Source organism: Mytilus galloprovincialis, chromosome 13 (genome assembly GCF_965363235.1).
Source record: "Mytilus galloprovincialis chromosome 13, xbMytGall1.hap1.1, whole genome shotgun sequence".
NCBI classification, from domain to species: Eukaryota; Metazoa; Mollusca; class Bivalvia; order Mytilida; family Mytilidae; genus Mytilus; species Mytilus galloprovincialis.
The window spans coordinates 43,180,093-43,205,760 of NC_134850.1; the positions used below are offsets into that span (position 1 = coordinate 43,180,093).

Sequence of the window (25,668 nt, forward strand, 5' to 3'; positions counted from 1 at the left end):
TTAGTGATTGTTTATATTTCTTTGTTCTAACATTCCAGTCACATACTGATGAATCAATTATTGGTCATAGAACATTAAACCAACGAAAATTAATCAATCAGTTAAAAACCAATAATATTGTATACTCTAATACTACTTAACCTGGTCTACATATTTTTGATTTATTTTGCATTTTTTTCGAATCATGCAATTGCTACATATATTTTTCATTTTATTGTTGAAGCATTTAAAATATCAACTAACCATTTACATTATTTATTCTGACATTTGTCCTCTCTCCATACAAATCCTCATAAATTTCATTTGCAGTATATGTCTGCACAGGGTTTAACCATTTTTTATATTTATGTCTGAAATTGATGAATCGATCTTTCCAATCCACCTGGACATGGTTTGTGTTTGAAGTAACCCAAGTATACGATGTATTTTTGGAAGCAGTGGAGCTGTATGTTGTCTTCTTTTTTTGTTTTTCCACCTTCGACTGGTTATCATAAAGGAAAATATTTCTTCCTAATTTATAATTACCGGCTTTATCAAAAGCAAGTAAATGTAAAGAATACATCCCGGATTCGTTCAAATGCAAAGATCCCTAGAAGATATGAAACAATTAAATACAACAAATTAACGTTATGATTACATGCCATGTTGAGTCAAAACTCAATTCCAATTCAACCACAATGAATACTTAAGGTTCATCAGAAGGAATAAATAAATATGGCTGCCTTTGGTCCTCAAAATTTTCTCCGAGTTCAGATTAATCTTTGCACCTTGAAAATGTTTTATGATAGATATTTGTACAACAATAGGTGATGTAAGCTGTGTAAGCTGTAGTGAACGGGTAATATCAAATGAAATTATGATGTTTGGCTATTTTATCATGTTCCGCATTTTCAAAAATAAGAAATCTAAAAATTCATGTAAGTCATTAATTTTCAGAAACTTAAACTACATTTATGATTTATTTTTGTAGTTACTGACATGTATTCAAACTTTTCTAGACCCACATGTGTCTCTACTCACGATATTTTAACACGGCGATATTTGTCAATTCCTTCTTGTATGACATAAATGCTCCGAGCTGCAGCGTAATTGTACGTTCTGTGATTTCAATGAAAGGTTTTGTGTACCATAGACATACACTAGAAACACACCCTTACTGGGTTCATCGTGCGGCTTATATGGTGAAACCGTGAGAATTCATTATCTATTTGTTGAATAGATAAATAACAAGTATACTATTCTGAGACATTTCCTAACTGCATTAATTCTGAAAAAACTAAGTCATCGAGAAAGAATTGTCTAATTGATTTGCAGGTCACTATTATACACTTTTGTACCAAACATCATATCAATTGAGGGTTAACAAAAAATAAAAACGTGTGGACAATAGTTTGATTTAAGAAGGACATGACTATCACGTGTTGCCTAAATCTTATTATGATAACGGGGTGCAATTGGTCTGTATAAGTTTGGTATTAAATCTAAGTATATTGGAAGCAATACAAATTACCATTAAGGTATAGATTTGTTTTTTTGATAACTAACATAAAATTGTTGACACAGTCCTCATTCATAAAATCAAAATATATCAAAATATATCAGAATTGCGAGGGTGGGAGAACTTACAAAGAGGACACACTGACATTATAATGAAAAAAGTCACAATTTCAGACAGTGCAAAAGAAATCTAAGCCAGCCCAGTAGTCAGCATACTTACAGTATAATTACTGTTAATGCATTGCAACTAACATACAAACCACTTACTGATACCTTGTAACTTGGAGACAACTCAGTAATTGGAGTGCTTATATTAGAAATATACTGTAGATTTATTTATTTTCATGGGTATCAATTTTTATGGATAGATGACAAATTTTCTTGGGATATTTAATTTTTTGTTTAAGATTCAAAACCTTTAGAAAATGTATGCCTCATTGGATATTTAAATTCATGGTTTACATTAAGGGAGTTCGCTTCTCAGTTTCAAAGTAATTAAGTTTTTAAAACAATAGTTTATATAGATAGGGGATTAATAAAGGAATCCAAAGAGCAAAAAAAAATATATAGGTCACCGTGCTTGTTTTCGAGATATTAGCCATTGAAATTTTTGGGGGGGGGAAATATTCTCTCTTGACTTTTCATAGCTTTATCATTGACAAGTTGACGTTCTCAAAAACTGTTAAAAAGTGAATTTTTACAGATGGCTTATCATTATACATGTAAAAGATTTACAAAATGAAAAATGGGGGTCACCGGGCAAATTTTTTCAAGGGATTCAAATGAATAAAGCCAGAGGATTCCGAAAATCTGACAAAAAATCTAAAACATGACAAGCCAGCTTCCTTAACCCACATGGTTTATGAAAATTCTTACACTACGAATAATAATGAATCCAAAGTAAATAATACATCAATTGCTAAACTTGTATATCCTTTTTTTACTTACAGAGGATTCAGTTATTGGTACACTTTGGTACACCAAATATCCACCAGCACCAGCACCATCAACCAAGAATGCATCATTATTCATTCTATTCACTCCAAGATAATACAGGTCATATTTATAATAATCTATTCCTGATAAATCATCTGACCATCCTCCCCACCAAAAGGTCATATTAGGCTACAACAGATAAAAAAAAATGATGTATTTCGTAGTGTTTAAGAAGTGTCTGTACGAAACAATATTTGGTGGTATAATAATTTAAAAAAGTCAAATAAACACAATAGTTTTGACATGAAATATGTTTAATTAGAATTCAATAATTCATATATGTCGATCACAGAATCTTTCTACTTTTTTTGGGGGGGGTGGAGTGGTGGATTCCCATTATTTCTGATACATTTTACTCAGGAAATCATTCTTTTGGATAAAAGTATAGTCTAATAAAAAGCTAAATCTTTTATGAAAATCAGCTATACAAGTAACCAAACTTCAATGGATAATAGTTTCAAAATAGTTGTCAAAAAAAGAAACAATAAGAGCTAAAGCGCCGGTGTCGCTCTACTCGGTCTATGAACAGCTTCATCAATGGACACTTTCTAACATCGTAGGCTAGAATATTATTCATAACTAAAATCTCACATTTTTTTTTTAACTTACGTGTATATTGCTTGTCATTTTTTCTATGAACAAGTTTTGCCAAAACACAAAAAGAGCAAAAATCTTTGTTTAAGGGCAACAGCTCTTATAAGAAGACAACTAAAATATTAATCTACATCTATGTTACCTATTTGCAGATCCTGGTTTTGTTTTTCATGTTTGCTTGTTATGGATTGAATCAATCTGTAATGGTTTTCACGACGATAGGCTCAGACCCAAACAATTGGTAAAAAAAATGTCATACAAAGATACTAACTTAAATAAAGAATTGGTTAACGATTTCAGTTTAACCAACTTATTTATAGATTGTGGTATTTTTTTTTTGCTCTCAAAAATTATTTCTATCTCTTGTTGTTTCTAAATTAAAGTAATTAACATGGATTCTCTGTAAATATCAACCATGCCACATATAGGTCGTGGCACGCATAGTCTCAGAAAAGCTTCACACTTTGTCAGTTAATACACTTTGATGTATAAATGAAAAAAAAAATATTGATATTGTTGCTATGGACCATGGTTGCCATGGTAACGGGATATTCTAATTTTACCTTCAAAATTGCTCTTTTTCAACTATGAAATAGGTCTATTTTGGGCATTAATATCCACTTAAATAGCAATATATTGGTAAAAATACCTATGATTTATATGAATATCATTAAAAATTGAAATGATGATTGAATTTAAAAATATAAAATATTTTATGTTGCCCTGATTTGATCCGTGGATACATGGAAGAGTTCAACAGGTATATAAAATACCCAATTTAGACAGTTTTTGAGGACGTGTAGCAAACTTACGCATCCATGTTGGAATATGACATTATACTTTCCTTTGAGGCAGCATATTATAGTTTCTATATATGGAATAAAATTCTTGGGGATCTTGTTTCCAAGAGCGGTAACCATGGAAACAAAAAAGTTAAATTTTCAAATTTTTATCAGTTTTTTCATTAAAAAGTGCAATTACAGTCCTTGGATTGTGTAAACTTCCCACTAACACCATACACCATTACACCATACACCATACACCATTACACCATACACCTTGTACCATTACACCATGCACGTTACACCTTTGCACCATACACCTTACACTTTACACAATACACCATTCCCCATTCTATCTACACGATCCGAAATTACCCATAATGCAATTAAATTTTAAATATTAAGATTTTTATTATATTTATGCTTACAATCCGAAAAAATGAAATAAATAAAACTTCGTTTGCAACCAATGAAATTTCGTACACTATCATTCACACCATTTCCGATCGCACGTTACACAATCACACCATTCCTCATACACCATTACACCATTCCCCTTACACCATACCCCATAGCACCATACACCTTACAGCATTGCACCATATGCCATACACCATTACACCATACACGTTATTTTGGGAAGTTTACACCATCCAAGGGCTGTAAAAAGTTTACCAATAACTTATTTAATCTTACATTACCTATTATTTATTACTTACAGGAGAAATTCAACTTAATGACAAGTAAAAGGTCTGTTGCTATGGAAACGGGGCTTTCAAAATTGAAATTTTTAGCCAAAAATTGTAAAAATTTGTAAAATCTGCAAATATAGAAAAAAAAAAATTAAAACAATTTGAGAATCAAAATGGCAATATACAGACTAAAGTTTAACTTCAGATTAAATCTGACAATGAAAATGGTTACCATGGAAATATATGGATTATATCTGGAGATTTGAAATAAGGTCTAACATGTCATTTTTTGGACGCAAATCAACATCAACACTATTTATTTGTTGCAATAAATTTGAAGTGTAAATATTTAAAATGCTAAAACATATCTCGTGTAAAAATAAGAAATGGTTTCAATGTTGTCAAGATGTTTGTTATAGCTTTGATATACTCAAGAAGACTACTATTTCACAGACTTAAGTTGAAGCAACAGTTTTGTCTTGCTAAAAAAAATGAAATGATGAGCATGTCATCAAAATAGATTTAAGATATAAAAAACAAGAATGTTTCCATAGTACACAGATGCCCCACTCACAGTATCATTTTACATGTTCAGTGGACCGTGAAATTGGGGTCAATACTTTAATATGGCATTAAAATTAGAAAGATCATACCATACTGAACAATCGGGAACATGTGTATTAAGTTTCAAGTTGATTGGACTTCAACTTCATCAAAAACTAACTTGACCAAAAACTCTAACCTGAGCTTCACACTATCTTTTTCTTTGTTGAGTGGACCATGAAATTGGGGAAAATACTTTAATTTGGCATTAAAATTAGAACGATCATATCATAGGGAATGTGTGTACTAAGTTTCAAGTTAACTGGACTTCAACTTCATCAAACACTAACTTGACAAGACAAACGTATGAACGGACGTACGAACCGAGGCACAGACCAAAAAACATGATGGCATAAAAAGTCGTCTTACAAATATAAGAGACACTACACATGGCAATAAAGGTGAATTGATCAGAAATGTTAACTGTAATTTTGAGGAATAACATAGTGACACAGACAAAATAAAGTTTTTTATTCATAAATAATGCAGTCAATACATGTATTTACAAACTGAAAGACACTAATATCTAGTTTTTATTGGCCAAGAAAGTGGTTATCATGAAAAGAATTAAAACTAAAAACATTTTAACTGTTATTTGATTCCAAAAGTACTTTATATATCTGTTCTGTCTTTTTTCTCTGCTGCTACATAATCTTCAGAACAACTAAGTCGTTTTTCTCTATCTGACAAAGGCAGGACAAAAATGAAGCAATTTGTTGGTCTGATCAGAATGCTCCTTTTTGTGCATGTTGTATAAAGATCTCATCTCATCAGCAGCCATTTAAGGATCTACCTTGTTACCACTCGCCTTTCAATATTAGATTTTTCAGTCATATACAATATCTTGCTTAGTTTATCTGAATTAAGTGCCAATGAATTATTTGTTGATTCTAAAGATATAGACTTTTTAGGCTGATTGGAATTTATCTTAACTGCATACAATCTTTTTACTGTTACTTATATTTTCATTTTTACATCATTCAACAAAGAAAAGACTAGTCTATGTTGTATGATGACATGCTCTTCACTGCTGCTTTTGTTGAGAATCATCTTATGTGCAGCTCTCTTCCTTAGTACATGTAGTACAGTTTTCTTGATTTCCATTCTCTGAAATGAAAAAAATATTTAAACATTAAAGCTGTCACATAAAAACTCACCATTTTTTTTTGTACATTGAAAAAAATCAATTTGATGAGGCCTCTTGTAACACCTTAAAACTAAAAGTGTAAATATTTCATAAAAATGTACAAAAAATTACCAAATTAATGAATTTTTTTAAAAATTAACTATAAAGGGCAATAACATATTAAGGGGTCAACTGACCACTTTGGTCATCTTGACCTAGTTGTAGATCTTACTTTGCTGAACATTATTGCTGTTTACAGTTTATCTCTATCTATAATAATATTCAAGATAATAACCAAAAACAGCAAAATTTCCTTAAAATTACAATTCAGGGGCAGCAACCCAACAAAGGGTTGTTTTTGATCCATCTGAAAATTTCAGGGCAGATAAAGGTTGATCTGATAAACAATTAAACCCGTCAGATTTGCTTTAAATGCTTTGGTTTGTGAGTTATAAGCCAAAAACTGCATTTTACCCCTATTTTCTATTTTTAGCCGTGGCGGCCATCTTGGTTGGATGGCCAGGTCAACAGACACATTTTTTAAACTACATACCCCAAAGATGATTGTGGCCAAGTTATATTAATTTACCCCAGTAGTTTCAGAGGAGAAGATTTTTGTAAAAGATAACTAAGATTTACGAAAAATGGTTAAAAATTGACTATGAAGGGCAATAACTCCTAAAGGGATCAACTGACCATTTCGGTCATGTTGACTTATTTGTCAATTTTACTTTGCTGAACATCATTGCTGTTTACAGTTTATCTCCATCTAAAATAATAGTCAAGATAAATAACCAAAAACAGCAAAATTTCCTTAAAGTTACTATATCAATGGCAGCAACCCAACAACGGGTTGTCTGATTCATCTGAAAATTACAGGGCAGATAGATCTTGACCTGATTAAAATTTGTACCCTGTCAGATTTGCTCTAAATGCTTTGGTTTTGAGTAATAAGCCAAAAACTGCATTTTACCCCTATGTTCTATTTTTAGCCATAGTGGCCATCTTGGTTGGTTGACCAGGTCATCGGACACATTTTTTAAGCTAGATATCCCAATGACGATTGTGGTCAAGTTTGGATTAATTTGGCCCAGTAGTTTCAGAGGAGAAGATTTTTGTAAAAGTTAACAACGCTGGACGCAAACTTCGCAAAGTGATGGGAAAAGCTCACTTGGCCCTTTGGGCCAGGTGAGCTAAATATGTACTTGGAATACAAATTACCAAAAAAATATTTTCATACCTAAAAACCTGAGCAATCAGTCCAAGGCTTCCAGCTTTGTGGAATTACAAATAGAAGAATCTGAACTTTGACTCAAATCAGCTTGCTCACTTTTACTTGTGTCATCTAGGATAAACAATGGACACCTTTAACTGGTATTGTCTGAAATAAATTCAAAATATAAGGAGAGAATAACAATAAAAATAAAATTTTTTACTACAAATATTAGTTTTAATGTGTGTAATAACAATGAATAATTGTATTAATCAAGCTATAATATATCTTTTTCAATTTTCATGTTACTGATATTTATTCCTAGGTTTCATGTTAAGGACATTTATTCTTTGAATCATGTTAAGGATATCTATTTCCAGTTTTAATGTGAAGAATATTTATTTCAATATTTCTTGCTAAAGAATTTTATTGCAATCTTTCATGGAAAGCATATTTTTTTCTATGATCTATATTCAAGATATTTATTCCTATGTTTGATGTCAGGGATATTTATTTTCATGTTTCATGCTAGGAATATTTATTCCCATATTTTATGTTAAGAATATTTATTCCTTTGTCTCATATAAAGCTTAAGGATAATTATTTCCTTGCTTTATGTAAAGGATTTATATTCCTATGTTTCATGTTAAGGATATATATTCCCAAGTTTTATGTTAATAATAATAAGTCCCAAATTTCATGTTAAGGATATATATTCCTATAACTTAAGTTTAGGCCTGTACAATATTAGAATATTTATTCACAATTTTGGTTATAAATGACAAAGCTTGTTTGAGTCAGTATTTCTAAGCCTGCTTAATTGACATCAATTCTGGTATCAGATCTTAGAGAGGTCAGATTTATTTCAGTGAAGCAGTGCTAGAATTTTGGGGGTTACCCCTTGTTTCTTCAATTGGGAAGTACTGGAACTATTATTTCATAGTGTACTAGATCTACTACTGAATCTTAATTACAGCTCTTTTATGAAAGCATGCAAAGCAAACATTTGATCAACTTGCAATGTTTGTTTGTACTTATGTGTGTACAATTTTGTATGTTTGCAATTATGTTTGTTTGTAAACAACAGGTATGTAGTCTGTTTCAGTCTGTTTACTATATACTGGAATTTGATTGGACAATAAACATTAACTTCATTTTATGTTAATTTCTATTGTCCAATGAAGTCGCAGTATATATAAAACAGACTGGACTCTGCCTATATATTGTTTGCAAACATCCAAGCAAATATAGTAAGCAAGTCTATGAAAGTTTTGTTTGCATGCTTTTATAGAATAGCTGTAACAGTGTTCTGCTATTTACCTTTCTTACTCTTTTGATTGGACCTGAATCATCTAAAGCTGTGACTTGATCTATTTCAAAATAGAAAAACAGAAAATGCATATTTGGACAGTGAAGATCATAATTATTAAAAAGCCTGTATTTCTTATTAAAATGCAAAAAAAAAAACCAAACTAATACTAGTATATATGTGCCTAAAATAAGCATGCACAAGCCACATTTATATCAGAACTTTTTTCGAACTTTAAATATTTAAAAGACAACATGCATGTACATGTATGCAACTAAGGAGATACACTGTTGTTCAGTTGCATAGATTTCAAAAAAATTAATTCATTTGTAAGTCTTATTTAGAATTTTTTTTAAAGGAAAAAAACATACATGCATCAAATGTAAAATCATTACTCTATATCACTGTATTTAATACAAACCTTATTTACATTCATATTTTTAATGTTACACTGCTTTGCTTTGGCAATCTAGTAACATTTGTCTACCATGTCTAGACTACAGTCTCTGCAAATACATGTACCTGGAATTATAAAAGTATCATTTTGAAAACTGTTTTACATAAACATTTTTATGGTCATATATGTTTTATAATTATTGTTTAATTATGATTTATTCCAAAAGTATATACTTAATTTAGCATGTCACTAAAATGTATGTGGTTAATTACAACTTGACCAGGTCAGCACAGCATCTTAATTCAAATGTCAAAAATGAAGCATAACCTATTTGTGTCATTTTGGTCTCTTGTGGACAGTTGTCTCATTGGCAATAATCCACATCTTCTTTTTTTATACAAACATGTACATGTATAAATGTGCTTCATACATGTATGTAGACATTTTTTTACATTTGCATTCTTAAAGAAAATGACTTAAACCCCACTCATAAAGATCCTTATAGAATTTTAAACTTGTGGCTGTTAGATATTAGATAAAATGTTCTTCCCTGGCAAGGAACTGTATACAAAGCAAACATACACTTTAAATAAAATAATTTTGGTGATGGAAATAGATTGAAAGTCACTAAAAAAGTTGGTCATCATTTCCACCTGGAAAACAAGCTTTTTGCAACTTTCCTAGATCATGAGCAAGGCCTATATAATTTGAAGAAAGAAATCCATCTATCTATCTTCATATTTCCATAACATGCAAAGAAATGGGACAGCCCCTTTATGCCTATTAAAGGAACACATGTCTTTGCAAAAAATAGAAATTTATAATTCAGTTAAAAATATGCTTACCTGTTTCAAATTGAAGGAATAATCCATGAAGTGTATTTATAGTTGGTGCTTTATAGTTTCCACATTAGACAGTGACAGTCATTTTTTTAGCAGCAGACTGTTCATGTCACAGGTGTTGATCAAAACGGAACTTCACATAAGTTTCCCCCTTTTTTCTTTTTTCATTGTGTCCAAGTACATTGAACAATCGGCTTGAACATATTTGTAAATTTCATGAAGGTGGCGGGAATAAATCACATTCTGTACAAACAGCATCTTGTTCATCATGGTCTTCATCACGATTTTCACATGTTCTCTCAAGTTTGTTATGACTTTTATGTCCTCTGAACAAACATTGTCATAGTAAATGCTTATCATTGTTATAAAACTGACCAGCTATTATGAGGAATGTATACAGATATATTTATATTAGATTTAAAGTGTAAAATATGTTGATTTAAACAAGCAAAACATGTTGCAGACGTCTGTCTTCATTTTGTGTAGATAAACAAATGACTTTTTCTATTTTTAAACTTTGGTGAGTTCTAAAAAGGGAAATAACTCTTGTATATTTCAGGCAATTTTTGGCATTTTTATCCAATTTTTACCAAAAAAATCTAATGAGCCCCAAAAATGTTTTTGCAGAAATGAGAAATATACATCTTTTGGAATAAAAGCTATTTTTTAGTTTATTCAGGAATGGATGCGTTTTTTCATAAATTAGTAGGAAAATTGGTTCATAATTGCATTAGAAATAGCCAAAATTCATACTAATAACCTAGATTAAAAATGTCAATTTGAGTTTAATATCAGAAAAAGTGAAAAAATGTCCCTGAACAAGTATTTAAAAGAAACTGATATGATATAAACTGCACCAAACATATCATGCTGTATATAAGTCACTGTAAGTCGAGAAAAGCAAAAATCAGCTATTTTCAACATTTTAAAGCCTGTTGCCATGGTAACCATACATAATTCAGGGTGGCATGTACAGACTTTTTTTCATATTTTATATAAATGTTTGTTGTCAGAAAGTTTCAACAAAATCGGTGACCACCCGTGCCCAACTTTGGTTGACGGTTACAGAGAATGGGTGTTAACAAGCATGTGTCCATAGTACACGGATGAACCACTCGCACCATCATTTTCTATGTTTAGTGGACCGTGAAATTGGGATCAAAACTGTAATTTGGCATTGAAATAAAAAAGATCATATCATAGGGAACATGTGTACTAAGTTTCAAGTTGATTAGACTTCAACTTCTTAAAAACTTTATATCTTGACCAAAAACTTTAACCTGAAGTGGTACAGACCGACGAACGAACGAACGGACGGACGAATGGACACACAGACCAGAAAACAAAATGCCCCTCTTCTATCGTAGGTGGGCATTAAAAACGCAAATAAATATCATAACGTCATATTCAAGGGCAATTACTCCTATACGGAGTCAATATTAGTAGATCTTGTCCTGCTGATCCATATTTTATAAGTTCTATAAATCTATTATAGGTTTTGAAAATATCAGACAAAGACGCAAGAAAATTGTAAAAATCGTCTTTCAAGGAAAGTTCCTATAAGGAACAGACTGACAATTTTGGCCACCTGACTTATTTGTTGATCTTGTTTTCCAGATCATTCTTAGCTATTTAAAAATGATGTCCATCTTTTAATTTTTTAAGATGATAGACGAGAAACGAAACAAGAGGCCCCAAGGAGCATTTGTCGCCACCTAGGTCTATGTGCATCTTCAACAATTTACACTCTCCAGCAATTTAAACAAGAATAGAACTCATGAACCTTTTTTTTCTGATTTTGCATTGTCGATGTTTTTTCTGTTTTCTGTTTCTCTCTCCCTTTTTTAATTTTCAAAAGGACAATTACTGCCATGAAGAGTCTACGATTTTTATAACATTTGACTTATTTGTAGATCTTGTATTGCTGATCATTCTGGTTATTTAAATGTCTGTCTATCGTTTATAGTGTTCAAGTAAATAGGCAAAAACAATAAAAAACGATAAAATACATCACGAAAGAACAGAAACTCCTAAAAGGAGTCCACTGACAATTTCAGCGGAACCTAGTATGTCTCATCTCAGATTGCTGCTGTCAGACAAAAAGCGTTATGATGATTGTAAAAAGTGAGAACATTTATCAGTTAAAAACAGAGTTAAATATTAAAATCACTCCTTTTCTTTAGATGCTATTGTTTTTATCTTGACGATTAACATCTGTCCAAGTTTAACAAATATCCATTAAGGTTTACAAATCTATCATGTCAAAACCAACTAAGCCCATCTATAAGAAAAATATTGAAAAATGAAAAAAAAAATATTTTCAAACTTTTGCTACATACATTTTCGATCTTTGATTACTAGTAGTAATAAACAGCTGCGCCATGAGCGCATGATACGCCATTCGTCTTATGTGAGAAGTTTCATGCAATAATCATAAATAGTTTCTGAGATACAGCGCGACATGTGAAAAAAAACTTTTTTTACAAAAAACTCAATAACTCTAACATAAAATTTCGAATCATCCCCAAATAATATACAGATCTAATGATTTATATAACTAAGGAGTGTGTAAAGTTTATAGCAATAGTCATTAATGTTTTTTTTAAGATACGATGCAATATGTGAAAACCCCACTTTTTCTTACAAAAAAAACTCAATAACTCCAAAATAAAATTTTGAATCATCACCAAAAAGTATACAGATCTTTAGATTAATATAAATTAGAAGTGTGTAAAGTTTAAAAGCAATACTTACAAATCGTTTATGAGATATAGCGTGACATGTGAAAACCTATCTTCCTTTTTTACAAAAAACTCAATAACTCTAAAATAAAACTTTGAATCATCACCAAAATGTATACAGATCTTTGAACTAATAGAATTAAGAAGTGTGTGAAGTTTAAAGCAATAATCAGAAATCATTTTTGAGATACAGTGCGACATGTGAAAAATGCACACCCCTGTTTTAGTTACAAAGTGCCGTAACTCAAAAAGTTTTAATCCTATTTTCACCAAAAAGTATACAGATCGTTTGATCATCATAAGAAACAACTATGTTAAGTTTCATGAAATTTGGATAAGCGGTTCTCAAGTTACGGTCCGACATGTGGACGCCGGCCAAACAGACATTTGTATACCATAATACGTCCCGTCAAAATTTTGACGGGCGTATAAAAGAAGCTTCGGCCAAAGTTCCATTACACTATATGCATGTTTGATTTGATAATTGTTGTATAACAAACTTTAACTTTAGAATGTGTCTTCTTGTTAACCTGAAAACACAAAATCCTTTAATCAGTAAAATGGAGAAAAATGGAGAAAAAAATATGTTCATTATTTTGCTCTTAATAATGTCTTTTGGTCATAAAAAAGCTTATACAGTATATAAATTTCGTATCATTCCATAAAAGTTTGACAACTTTAACTATAGACTGAACCTACACGTTGACGCCGCCGACGACGATGCAATCTAGTGTCGCTGTGTTTCGCTGTCGCAAGGATACTATTTTATCAAGATAAGATATGGACCCACAATTTCGGCTTTGTTGTCCTATTTGTAAATATTGTCTGTTAATATTTGCGTCCTACAGTTTCTGTTTATCTTCTAAAGACCCTATGTCACTCACATGGACCTATGTGCATTTTGACATAGAAACTACAATACTATTCATGACTACGGTCTCTTTTCTTTTGGCATTGTCTTGCTTCTCTTTTAAGCTTTTTACAATAATGTGTAGAAATATTCTTTAAAGGGAAATTACTCCTATAAGGATTAAACTGACAATTTCAGTGTTGACAGTCAATAGATCTAATTAATCAGAATACTAAAGGTCAATAATGTAAATCATGTAGGGAATCGACTGATATTATCAGTGCGGACAGTCAATTGATCTATTTAATCAGAATTCGTAAGGCCAACAATGTAAATCATGTAGGGAGTCGACTGATATTATCAGTGTGGACAGTCAATACATCTATTTAATCAGAATACTAAAGGCCAACAATGTAAATCATGTAGGGAATCGACTGATATTATCAGTGCGGACAGTCAATAGATCTATTTAATCAGAATTCGTAAGGCCAACAATGTAAATCATGTAGGGAGTCGACTGATATTATCAGTGTGGACAGTCAATACATCTATTTAATCAGAATACTAAAGGCCAACAATGTAAATCATGTAGGGAATCGACTGATATTATCAGTGCGGACAGTCAATAGATCTATTTAATCAGAATTCGTAAGGCCAACAATGTAAATCATGTAGGGAGTCGACTGATATTATCAGTGTGGACAGTCAATACATCTATTTAATCAGAATACTAAAGGCCAACAATGTAAATCATGTAGGGAATCGACTGATATTATCAGTGTGGACAGTCAATACATCTATTTAATCAGAATTCGTAAGGCCAACAATGTAAATCATGTAGGGAGTCGACTGATATTATCAGTGTGGACAGTCAATACATCTATTTAATCAGAATACTAAAGGCCAACAATGTAAATCATGTAGGGAATCGACTGATATTATCAGTGTGGACAGTCAATACATCTATTTAATCAGAATACTAAAGGCCAACAATGTAAATCATGTAGGGAATCGACTGATATTATCAGTGTGGACAGTCAGTTGATCTCATTAATCAGAACTTTTCTGCCCAAGTCAGATATCATGTATCTATAGGTTGCAATTTATCAACACAGCAGTTTCACAAACCACGCTCTTTAGGGGAGATTTTTAGTTTTCATATATATTTTGTTTTGTTAACGTACTTGTTGATCTCTATGTTTCAGCTCAAAGAGGAGAATACTACCAGCATAAATACACATGGATAGCAGCGAAACTGAATGATGAGGAAAGCCAAAAGTGAAAGTAGGGGTAGTACAGTATTTTAGTATAAGTTTAAACTCTTAAAAGTTCGGGACATATAAATTTTGAAAGATTTCGCACACCCTATGTTTTGATCTTTGTATAAAATAGTAATGTATACCAACTTTCCATTCTAGCATATAATGTTTTCGAAACTTCATAGTAAAAGTGGCACAGTTTTAGCCGGAAAGGGAGTCTTATAATAGGAAATTGCATTGCCTGTATTTAAAGAGGTGCAACATATAGCGATTTTCATAATAATAGTCAAAACTTGCATTTTACCTCTAGCCACGACGGCCATATTGGTTGGGAGAAAGGATCATCGGACATATTTTTTTAAATTTGAATCCACAATGATGATTGTGTTCTGAGGAGAAGATTTTTGTAAACGTTAAAAAATTACGAAAGATGAAGGACGCCAAGTGATGATGATATGAACGCTCACATTTTTACTTTTCCCATGTTCAGTGAACCATGAAATCTGTTTTAAAACAGATATGTTGCATATATACGTAGGACTTTGAGGTTCGATGGGGAAGCTGAAATGCGATGGTAACGTTGCAGTGCGATGATCACGCTGAAATGCGATGGTCCTTTCGCTGATATGCGATGGTCTATATTACGCATGAAAGCCATCAGACTAACAAGCTTAATGTTAGATCTTGACCCTATTTTAAATATTTTCAGTCAAGCAACTACATGTATGAGGCTACAGAAAATTCGAAGGTACAGTCGGTATGATTATTTTGTAAACAATCTTAAGATTTCTTTGCATTCATTAGTGTCTGTAGATGTCCTTAGTTACAGTTAAATACTAAATGAGAGATAGTTCTCTTTGATTTTCTCCATGTGATCATAATTCTGCGTTAAAATGTTATCTTTCCTTGGTTTCTTTCATGAGTTCCTTGTTTAACGTTATATTTTAACACGGAGAGTCTGTATAGAACCTGTTTGTATTTAGAGAATGTCACGTCAATGTCGATTTTGAAAGGGAAAATCCGCTTTAAGTTTCCCATCTCCACCGATCACTCCCCGTTTCCCATATAGTTTAAAAGTTTAAAAGCCCCTTATTTAGACGACAAACTGCTTCTAACAATAATTTGACTTCTACATTGATATGAAAAGCATTGCAAATACAGCTTATGTAGTTCATCGAAATTGAGCGTCACCACCATCAAACTGTGGCGTAGCTATCAAGAAGAAAGCGTCACAATGTCACCATCGCACTTCTGCATGATCAAAAACGATCTTCAGCGTCAAAACATAACACATCAGCTTGACCATCGCGGTTCGGCGTACCATCATGGTTCATAGTTCTACATATATATCACTACAAACCAGTAAAAGTCTGAAATGGCCTATATCTGTAATTGACTGTACTAATTTTACTAAACTACAAAATGTAGTCTGAAATGGTCTGGATTCTACTCGATACTACTCGACCCATATCTACTGATTGGTACTTGACCCCTATCTTTGCCATTGGAAATAGTCTGGACTATTACTCGCCCAGTCTGAAACAGTCGTAACATTATAATTCTGATAAGGGGTAAACTATTATGAAATACCTTTTGCTTAGTGCACGCTCATTAAATTGATCACAATTGGTCAGAGAGTAATACATTTTAAATAACATCCATTGAAAATTACAACATCCTGTACAACTTAAATCACAAGGCCTTTTGAATTCACTAGGTCAAGGTACGGCCTTCTACACGGAGCTTTGGCTCACACCGAACAGCAAGCTATAAAGGGCCCCAAACATTACTAGTGTAAAACCATTCAAACGAGAAACCAACGGTCTAATCTATATAAAAACGGAAAACGAGAAACACTTATGAACCACATAAACAGACGACAACCACTGAACATCAGATTCCTGACTTAAGACAGGTGAAAACAATTGCAGTGGGATTAAACGTTTTAATGGTACCAAACAATAGTATAACATCACAACATAGAAAGACACATTATAAAATATCAATTGGAATGACTAAACTCAATAAAAAAACGTAGTAACACAAATTTACACACACTGAACGAATAAATTTGATGTGTGATACAATGTAAATACATAGTTAATAAAAATAAGGGATGATCAAAGTAAAAGTATAAAACCGCTGTGAGATGTTAAACAATTTTAGAAAAACAGCAACTATGAAAAAAATTACGTCATATTATACACAGGTAAATGAAAATAATTTTGTTGTGAAGTATACTTCTTCTTCTGTCTATATAATCTTCCGTTTAGGAATACCAAGAATTATGTATGCCATGAACCCCATTTGGATAGTAGTGCATTATTTTCAATAAAATATATATAAAACAGTTCACTTCATAATGAACATATGCACAAGGTTTCAAGTTGAAACAGCCAGAAAATAAAAACAAAACTTTAACCTATTCAAAACTTAAAAAATGACCAGTTACATTAATATGTTCAGCAAAGTTTACCGTTCACATCTAGGTCTATTACTTGATTTTTCCATATATAAATGACAATCGGATTGAAGAAGTGACGTACAGACATAAAAATGATGCTCTTCAGCTTTAGTGATTGAGCTAGGCAGGATACAAAGCTGTTATATAGTTTTGAAGAGATATTATTGTCATTTGATTGATAAATTGGTTGGTGTTTTATGCCTCTTTCAGAACAATGCGATTTTTTGTGGCGGTCAGTTTTTATTGATGGAGGTTGCTGGAGTGCCAAGAAAGAGCAACAGACATTCAATAGGATCCATTTTCCATTCTAGTCAGTTTAGATTGTAGAGTACATCCGACACGTGCGGATTCGAACTCACAACCTCAGTTTTGACAGCCTAGTTATACAGTAGTTCGACTACTAGACATATTTGAAAACTATTCGATACCGACCCTTACACTTATGCCTTTGCCTACAGGTAACCTTTTTGAGAAGGGTCATCTAAATATGTACAACGAACACAGGCATTTATGTTTTTGTTTTCTACTTTATATTTCAAATACAGTATAATACTTTTATATTGAATGGTTTTCTACTTAGTTAGCTATGTTTAGTAGTTGACAATTATTGGATCTAAATATTGTACTTTGTAAAAAAAAAATAGGGGGAGGGGCTTTGTTTAAATTAACAGATCTGACCTTTAATTAGAAACAAGAACGTGTAAAGTCTTTTAAAGCGTAAAACAGAATGTATAAATATATGATAGATGATATTATGTGTTATCTGGGTGAAATCAGGGGTGTATGGAGTTGATGACACCGGTGATGACAATTGCATTATATAATTCCGTACACCCTTTATAACAGCAAGAAAAGGAATTTTTTTTATAAAACGTTCCTTTTCTAATTTGTATACCTTTTTTTCGCAATTCAAAACCAGTGTTGCTGCTCTTTGTATAACGGGGGCGGGTTATTTGTGGTAGAATTTTACACTACAACCGTTTTATACATATACTTGATTCACAGAAACGCCCATGATAAATCCTTGGACATGTATGACATGTTGTTTTATATTGATTTTATATAAGCGTTCTTCATAGAAATTCAATTCACCAACTATATAAATTCTACCGCAACACTGTATTCCATGTCAAGGGTTGCAAACAGAGACATTTAAAAAATCAGATGGAATATTACTAATTCATTACTAAATGTAATTCAAAACTAATGAGAGCATTCGGTGTATCTGTAAACTCCGATTCTGAATAAAAATTATATAATGTTTCTTTTTAATATCCGCAACCATGTTTTACGATGTTATTAATTCAGTTTGTTTCGACATTTTTACACTGTCCTTATATTTTGGTAGTCAGTAAATATATCGATGTGGGTGTAAGTGTCTGTGTAGAGAGTTTTCAAAAATGTACTTAGACCACTCGGCCATCGAGACCCCATTGCAAAAGGAGTTGCCAATCTGTAGTATTATATCATGTATATATCACTCATATAAACTACTATTAAAGATATAATCGTGTGATGTTTTAGCGTTTTAATTGTATACGAATAAAATAAAAGTATGTTGACAACTTAATGGAGAATTAAGCTAAGGATTTAATCCATTCTTGTGTACCGTAGTGAACTGTACGGACGCCGGTTAGTGTCAGGGTGCTGTTTTATTTATAAGTCGTTTAAACAACTTAGCCTACTCGTTTAAACAACTTAGCTAACTCGTTTTAAATAAATGAGTTAGGATTAGCTTATAAGTCGTTATAACAAGTTAGCTAAGTCGTTTAAACGAGTTAGAAAAAGTCGTTTAACAAGTTACCTAGTCGTTTAAACGAATTAACTAAGTTTAAACGAGTTAGATAAGCTAAGTCGTTATGACAAGTTCGTTAAGTTGTTATAACGAGTAAGATTAGCTTAGTTGTTATAACAAGTTATCTAAGTCGTTTAAACCAGGATAACTATTTTGCATCCCAGCTGTTCTAGATAAGTTAAGAAAAAACATTTGCACTTCATAAAATCTAGTTTAGAACGCCACACAATCCATATTATATACTTTATATATCAGTTTTTAAATGTGTTAAATTAACAGCGAGTTCGTATCTAGTCGTCCAGGTGTAGGGGTTTGATTCGTGGGTTGATATGCTTGAGTTCGAATTCCAGCACAGACATTAGATTTTTCTACTTCAATTTTAATAGTTGGTCTTTACCGTATCAAGAATTTAAGTTTTATTGTGGATTAGGCATTCCCGCCAATATGGTACAAAACAAAGGAAATAGATATAAGAAGATGTTGCATGAGTGCCAATGAGACAACTCTCCATCTAAGTCCAATTTATAAAAGTTAACAATTATAGGTAAAAGTACGGTCAAATTATAATCCTGGTACCTTTGATAACTATTTACACCACTGGGTCGATGCCACTGCTGGTGGACGTTTCGTCCCCGAGGGTATCACCAGCCCAGTAGTCAGCACTTCGGTGTTGACATGAATATCAATTATGTGGTCATTTTTATAAATTTCCTGAATATAAAACTTTGAATTTTCGAAAAACTAAGGATTTCTTATTCCAGGAATAGATTACCTTAGCCGTATTTGGCACAACTTTTTGGAATTTTGGACTCTCAATGCTCTTCAACCCCGTACTTGTTTGACTTTATAAATATTTTGATTTGAGCGTCACTGATGAGTCTTATGTAGACGAAACGCGCGTCTGGCGTACTAAATTATAATCCTGGTACCTTTGATAACTTCAACACAGAGCCTTGGCTCACACCGAATAGTAAGTTATAAAGGGCCCCAAAAATTACTAGTGTTAAACCATTCAAACGCGAAAACAAACGGTCTAATAATCTATATTTAAAACGGGAAACGGGAAACACTTATGAACCACATCGACAAACGACAACTACAAAACATCAGATTTTTGACTTTGGACAGGTGCAAACAATTGCAGCGGGTTTAAACGTTTTAATGGTTCCAAACCCTTACCCTTATCTGAAACAATAGTGTAACACAATATAGAAACCACACTATAAAATATCAACTAAAATAGCTTAACTCAATCAAAAGACATATTGAAATGAGTTAACATACACTGAACTATACAATGTAAATACAAAATAAATAAAATAACGGATGAAAGTAATCGTATTATACACTGTGAAATGTTAAACAATTTTAGAAAACCAACAGTACCCTTCAAAAACAAATTCCGCTATTTGCAACACTATTTAAAATATGAAAATAATTTTTACAAATTAAATAATTTTGACGTTCAAATTACAAAGAAGTGAAAATTTATAGTAATACCAAACACCCAAAGCTGGTACATAGACCAGATATAACCCAGAATAAAGAAAACATTAAATAAAACAAAACAACATTACAGATAGTATCAACAATCCAAATTAACAAGAGAGTACGATTTGAGAGTACTCGCAGTTACCGACAGCAAGTTAAAAGCCATAAAAAAAAAATATCAATAAAAAATCATGCATCAGAGACTAAAATCAACTAAAACACATCCCAGGAATTAAGTATTTTAACGTCATGGACAGTCAGAGAAGGCATGACTTGTGCAATGCCAAAAATAATTGTATCGACAGGCAGTAGGATAGTTAGACCTCTTAATAGATAAAAGTGAACGTGGTGTGTCTTTATACAACCCGTTTTAAAAGAATAAAAAATAAGTTATGTTTTCATTTGCTGATGACAAAATCGATATAAGTGCCAATGTAAACTATATTTAAAGATCTAATTACAGCATTGGTAAGATAACCTTTGCTTATAAGTTTGTTAACATGTTCAATGAGTTTACACGGATCACATAGTGATTTCCGCGCATACAGTACAATATTACCGTAAAATTTAGGATGTGAAATACCGTTTTTAATAAGGTACAGCCAATTTTACTAATCAAAGCTTTGTATCTATGAAAAAAATTAGTAAAAGTTTTAAGTAATTTATGGTAGCGAAATCCCCTGACTTAATAATTTACCAGTGATGCGGTGATTACGTTTGTTTAACTATATGGCATCACTACACACACGGGCATAACGAGCGAGTTGGAATATATAAACATCGTATGATGCAGCCAAAGGAAAATTGTCGTCTAAAAAAGGAAAATTAACAATAGGGAATGAAAAATTGTCTCTTTTGTCGTAAATTTTAGTGTGGAGTTTCCCTTTATAAATTGAAATATCTAAATCTAGAAAAGGACAAATACTGTTATTTATGTTGTATTTCGTTAAAGTACACACAATGTAAGTTCTTTTGTGTAAATTCGGTAGCATATTTATAGAACTCTGGATTATTTAATGAAAAATATCATCCAGATAATGGTAGGTATTGTTGAATGTACCAACGAAATGTAACAATGACGTGTCTTTATTGAGTTTGGTCATAAACTGAGATTCATAGCAATACATGAATAAATCTGCTATTAAAGAGGCACAGTTAGTGCCCAGAGAAATACCTACTTCTTGGATATACTTTATCGCCGAAACGTACATATATGTTGTCTAGGAGAAAACTTAAAGCGTCAATCTTATCTTCACATTTTCAGCAAGTGTATCTAGCATACTTTCCTTTTTAGTTACAGAAAAGGCTTTAAACGAGTTACAGCAAATAAATTTGCAATCATTTTTTTCAAAAGACCATTTGATTAAATATGAACACTTTTTCTTGATAAGATTGTGTGAAAGTGTAGTGTAGAGAGTAGAAAAATCATAATTATCAACTGAATTAAAAGGACCTTCAAAAGCATTTTTTTTTTTATCTAAAACCTCTATAGATTTTTTTTAACACTTCAAAAATTATTAAGACCATCATTTTTATAAGCTTTATTACAAAAGTTAATAACAAGTTTTTTGATAGTAGTAAGGAAGGTAGTTAAAAGCACTGATAGATTAGTAGAAGAACAGTTACTAAAGTATGCAAAACAAAATCAAGCTAGGGTGATCTGGTAGGGGTGATCCGTCTCAGATAACCTCTGGTAGAACAAAGGAGCTGGGATATAATACCCGAAAAAACAGTCCATTTTTATTCCTGATAATTTTTTTTTTGTAATAGCATGAACTGAAGAAATTTCATCTAGTGTTTACTACTAGCTGTTTCAAGACATATTAAAACAAGAATGTGTCCAAAGTATACGGATGCCCCACTTGCACTATCAGTTTTCATGTTCAAAGGACCGTGAAATTGGGTAAAAATCCTAAATTGGCATTACATTAGACAGATCATACCATAGGGAACATGTGTTTAAGTTTCTAGTCGATTGGACTTCAACTTCATCAAAAACTACCTTGACCAAAAACTTGAACCTGAAACTCGCACTTTCATTTTCTATGTTCAGTGGACTGTGAAATAAGGGTCAAAAGTCTAATTTAGCTTTCGAATTAGAAAGATCATATCATAAGGAACATGCGTACCAAGTTTGAAGTTGATTGGACTTCAGCTTCATCAAAAACTACCTTGACCAAAAACTTTAACCTGAAGCGAAACAGACGGACGGACGGACGAACGAACAGACGGAGACACAGACCAGAAAACATAATGCCCCTCCACTATCGTAGATGGGGCATAAAAACCCATAATACATGAAATTCCAGCAGCGAAAACAATATATAGCATATATCTTGAATCCCAAAAAAAATTAAATACTCATTTGCTTGAAGCTAAAATCTTAATCCCATATGGCAATATCTTAAAGAACATACACGTAAAGAACTTTTATTTGTATTACATATTAAACATATACTGTTCATTTAAACTAGTCTAAATCACATAATATATACTATTAAATGAGAAGACCTCATTTTTCGTGTCGCTTCTCACAATATATTAATCATCATGCCTTTGTGTCCTATATGTACCATGCAAAGTCGCATTTGGCATCCTCGCTTATGATTATTCAGTTTGGTTATTTTAGGAGGAAAACGAAAATAAATTGTTTCCATCATCGAACGAACTTTTAAGTCAAAGACAAGACTTCCATTTAGGATGGTTTAAAATGACACTTAATTTTGATAAGTACTTTGGAACAGGACAATTTTTGTTGTGTTTTTCTGTATACTATAATCAAAATATACTATAAATAAGGTGTATTTCCTTTGTAATATCAATTCCAAATGTGCTATCCACGGTGATCACTGATATAATATATATATCAGTGCCGCCGCGGATAGTACACTTGGAATTAATAGCAAATAGCAAATACACTTCATTAGTAGTATATATATGTTTAAAGTATACGAAAAAACGCGAAAAAAATTAAAATCAGCAGAAAGTGAAAAAATACGGACTTTGAAATAAAGATGGACAGCTGAAAAAAAAATTCCTGTCCCCTAAGTACCTAGTTATGACTTTTGATACCTTTCCTAAAACATAAGATCTTTTACAAAAATTCCTTATACAACAGTTAACATACTTTCTACTTTCAACCACGCTCGTAAGGCCCGCGATTTCTCGGGTGTGTTTCTAGTAAATGTTAATGTTTAGATAGTTGAACACCAATGATAGCAATCGGGGGTGGATCCAGCAATTTCTAAAAGTGAATCCCAACTAAGGATAAAGGGGATGGCGGTTCTAACCATATGTCCCCATTTAAATGCAAAATGAATGGTTGTTTAAAGTTAAGAAAGGGGGTGGGGGTTGTTAAAAACATTTATGATTGCCTTCATCAAACTGATACATGTAAGTATTTTGGGTTATAAATATTGCGTTATCTTCAGTCTCTTCTACCGAATTTAACGCCGGACTCAAAATGTCGTCCGTCTCGTACCTGTCCATATTGGTTGCATAGAAGGTGGACAATGTTTTTTTTTGAAATAAAAATGCCTGTAACGGCCAACCTTGACCTACTGGTCCATAGTAGCACATGGATTCAACGGGAAAATGCAAAACAGCAATTTTGACACAAGTAAAATTAACTCACTTGTCTAAGAAAGTTTACTAGTGGGGTTTAATTTAAACAAAACCTTTTTTTTCGTATTAATCATGGTTTGATATTGTCAATAAAAATGCTATCCATTCTTTTAATATTCAATGTACACAAATACAGGGTGAAGCATAGGGTGTAAGTTAGTTTTACCATCGCAGTAAAATGAAAGTCAATATATAATAATACATCCATGGTTATACACTTCTAAAAATCACTTCATGAATAGGTAAAATGATTGTATTAAACAAATGGTTTTCTATTTCTTAAATTCAAATATTTAGAAAGAAATATCATTCTCATATTATGTTACACCATAAATACTTGCTCTATAATTATCACTTACAGTTTCAGTAATATCATCTGAAAGATCTAGAAATGGTGTACACGGCAATCCTGGCGTTTCAGAACAGTGGTACGGTGGCTCTGTATCCCAGCGATACTCAAACTGCCTTGTGAGGTTTTTTCCAGAATAATAATAAGTAGCATCTCTCACATTGTATTGGATTTTATCTCGGTTAGCCACAGTCACAAATCCTCCATTTGTAGATGAAAATTCAGCAACTACGCTGAAGAATTGATTTAATTGCAAATGAAGAGAAACATCTATATGCAAACATAATTTAGTATTGAATTTGTTTTTCTATTTCTAGCTCTCTGACGGCTTCAATACAAAAAGTACAGAAAACTTAAACGAGCTATGCAAAAAGACCAAGAAAACGAAAAGCTCTTTTTGATTATCTTGGACTTATATGGATATAAAGACTACAAACTTATCTATTTAATTATATATTCAAGATGAAATTAAAAAAATATTACAAAGGCTGATATATAATAATAACAGACTGTCGGCATTCCAATGGAAACAAACTGTGCCCCTGTACTTGTCGACTTGTTTCTTTATTATTATGAAGCTGACTTCATGCAGGAACTTCTTAGGAAGAAAGATAAGAAGTTAGCAATATCCTTTAACTCTACTTTCCGCTATATAGATGATGTTCTTTCACTAAATAATTCAAAATTTAGTGACTATGTGAAACGCATCTATCCCATCGAGCTAAAGATAAAGGATACTACAGATACAGTTAAGTCGGCCTCCTATCTTGACTTACATCTAGAAATTGACATTGAGGGTCGGTTGAAAACAAAACTTTACGACAAAAGAGATTATTTCAGCTTTCCAATTGTGAACTTTCCATTTCGAAGTAGCAATAATCCAGCAGCACCTGCATACGGGGTATATATCTCCCAATTGATACGATATTCCCGTGTTTGCATTTCCTATCATGATTTTCTTGATAGAGGGTTGCTGCTCACAAGGAAGCTATTAAACCAAGAGTTTCAAAATGATGAAGTTGAAATTTTACGAACGCCATCAGG

The 25,668-nt window shown here is 32.1% G+C and overlaps 1 protein-coding gene and 1 long non-coding RNA gene across 2 annotated transcripts in view; both read right to left on the reverse strand.

The window, feature by feature from the left end:
- The window catches only part of LOC143056126 (uncharacterized), a 192,020-nt gene that overhangs the window by 129,434 nt on the left and 36,918 nt on the right, over positions 1-25,668 (reverse strand). The window contains exons 7-9 of the mRNA XM_076229212.1: positions 24,635-24,857; positions 2,446-2,622; positions 244-589 (exon numbers count right to left, since the gene is read on the reverse strand). Of these exons, the coding sequence (XP_076085327.1) occupies positions 244-589; positions 2,446-2,622; positions 24,635-24,857 (746 nt within the window). The remainder of the gene's footprint in view (positions 1-243; positions 590-2,445; positions 2,623-24,634; positions 24,858-25,668) is intronic.
- LOC143057032 (uncharacterized) lies at positions 5,053-11,123 on the reverse strand. Its single transcript, XR_012972606.1, has 5 exons — positions 10,055-11,123; positions 9,234-9,334; positions 8,824-8,873; positions 7,531-7,671; positions 5,053-6,271 (listed from the first exon to the last, which is right to left on the reverse strand). It is a non-coding gene; the product is annotated as an uncharacterized LOC143057032 (long non-coding RNA).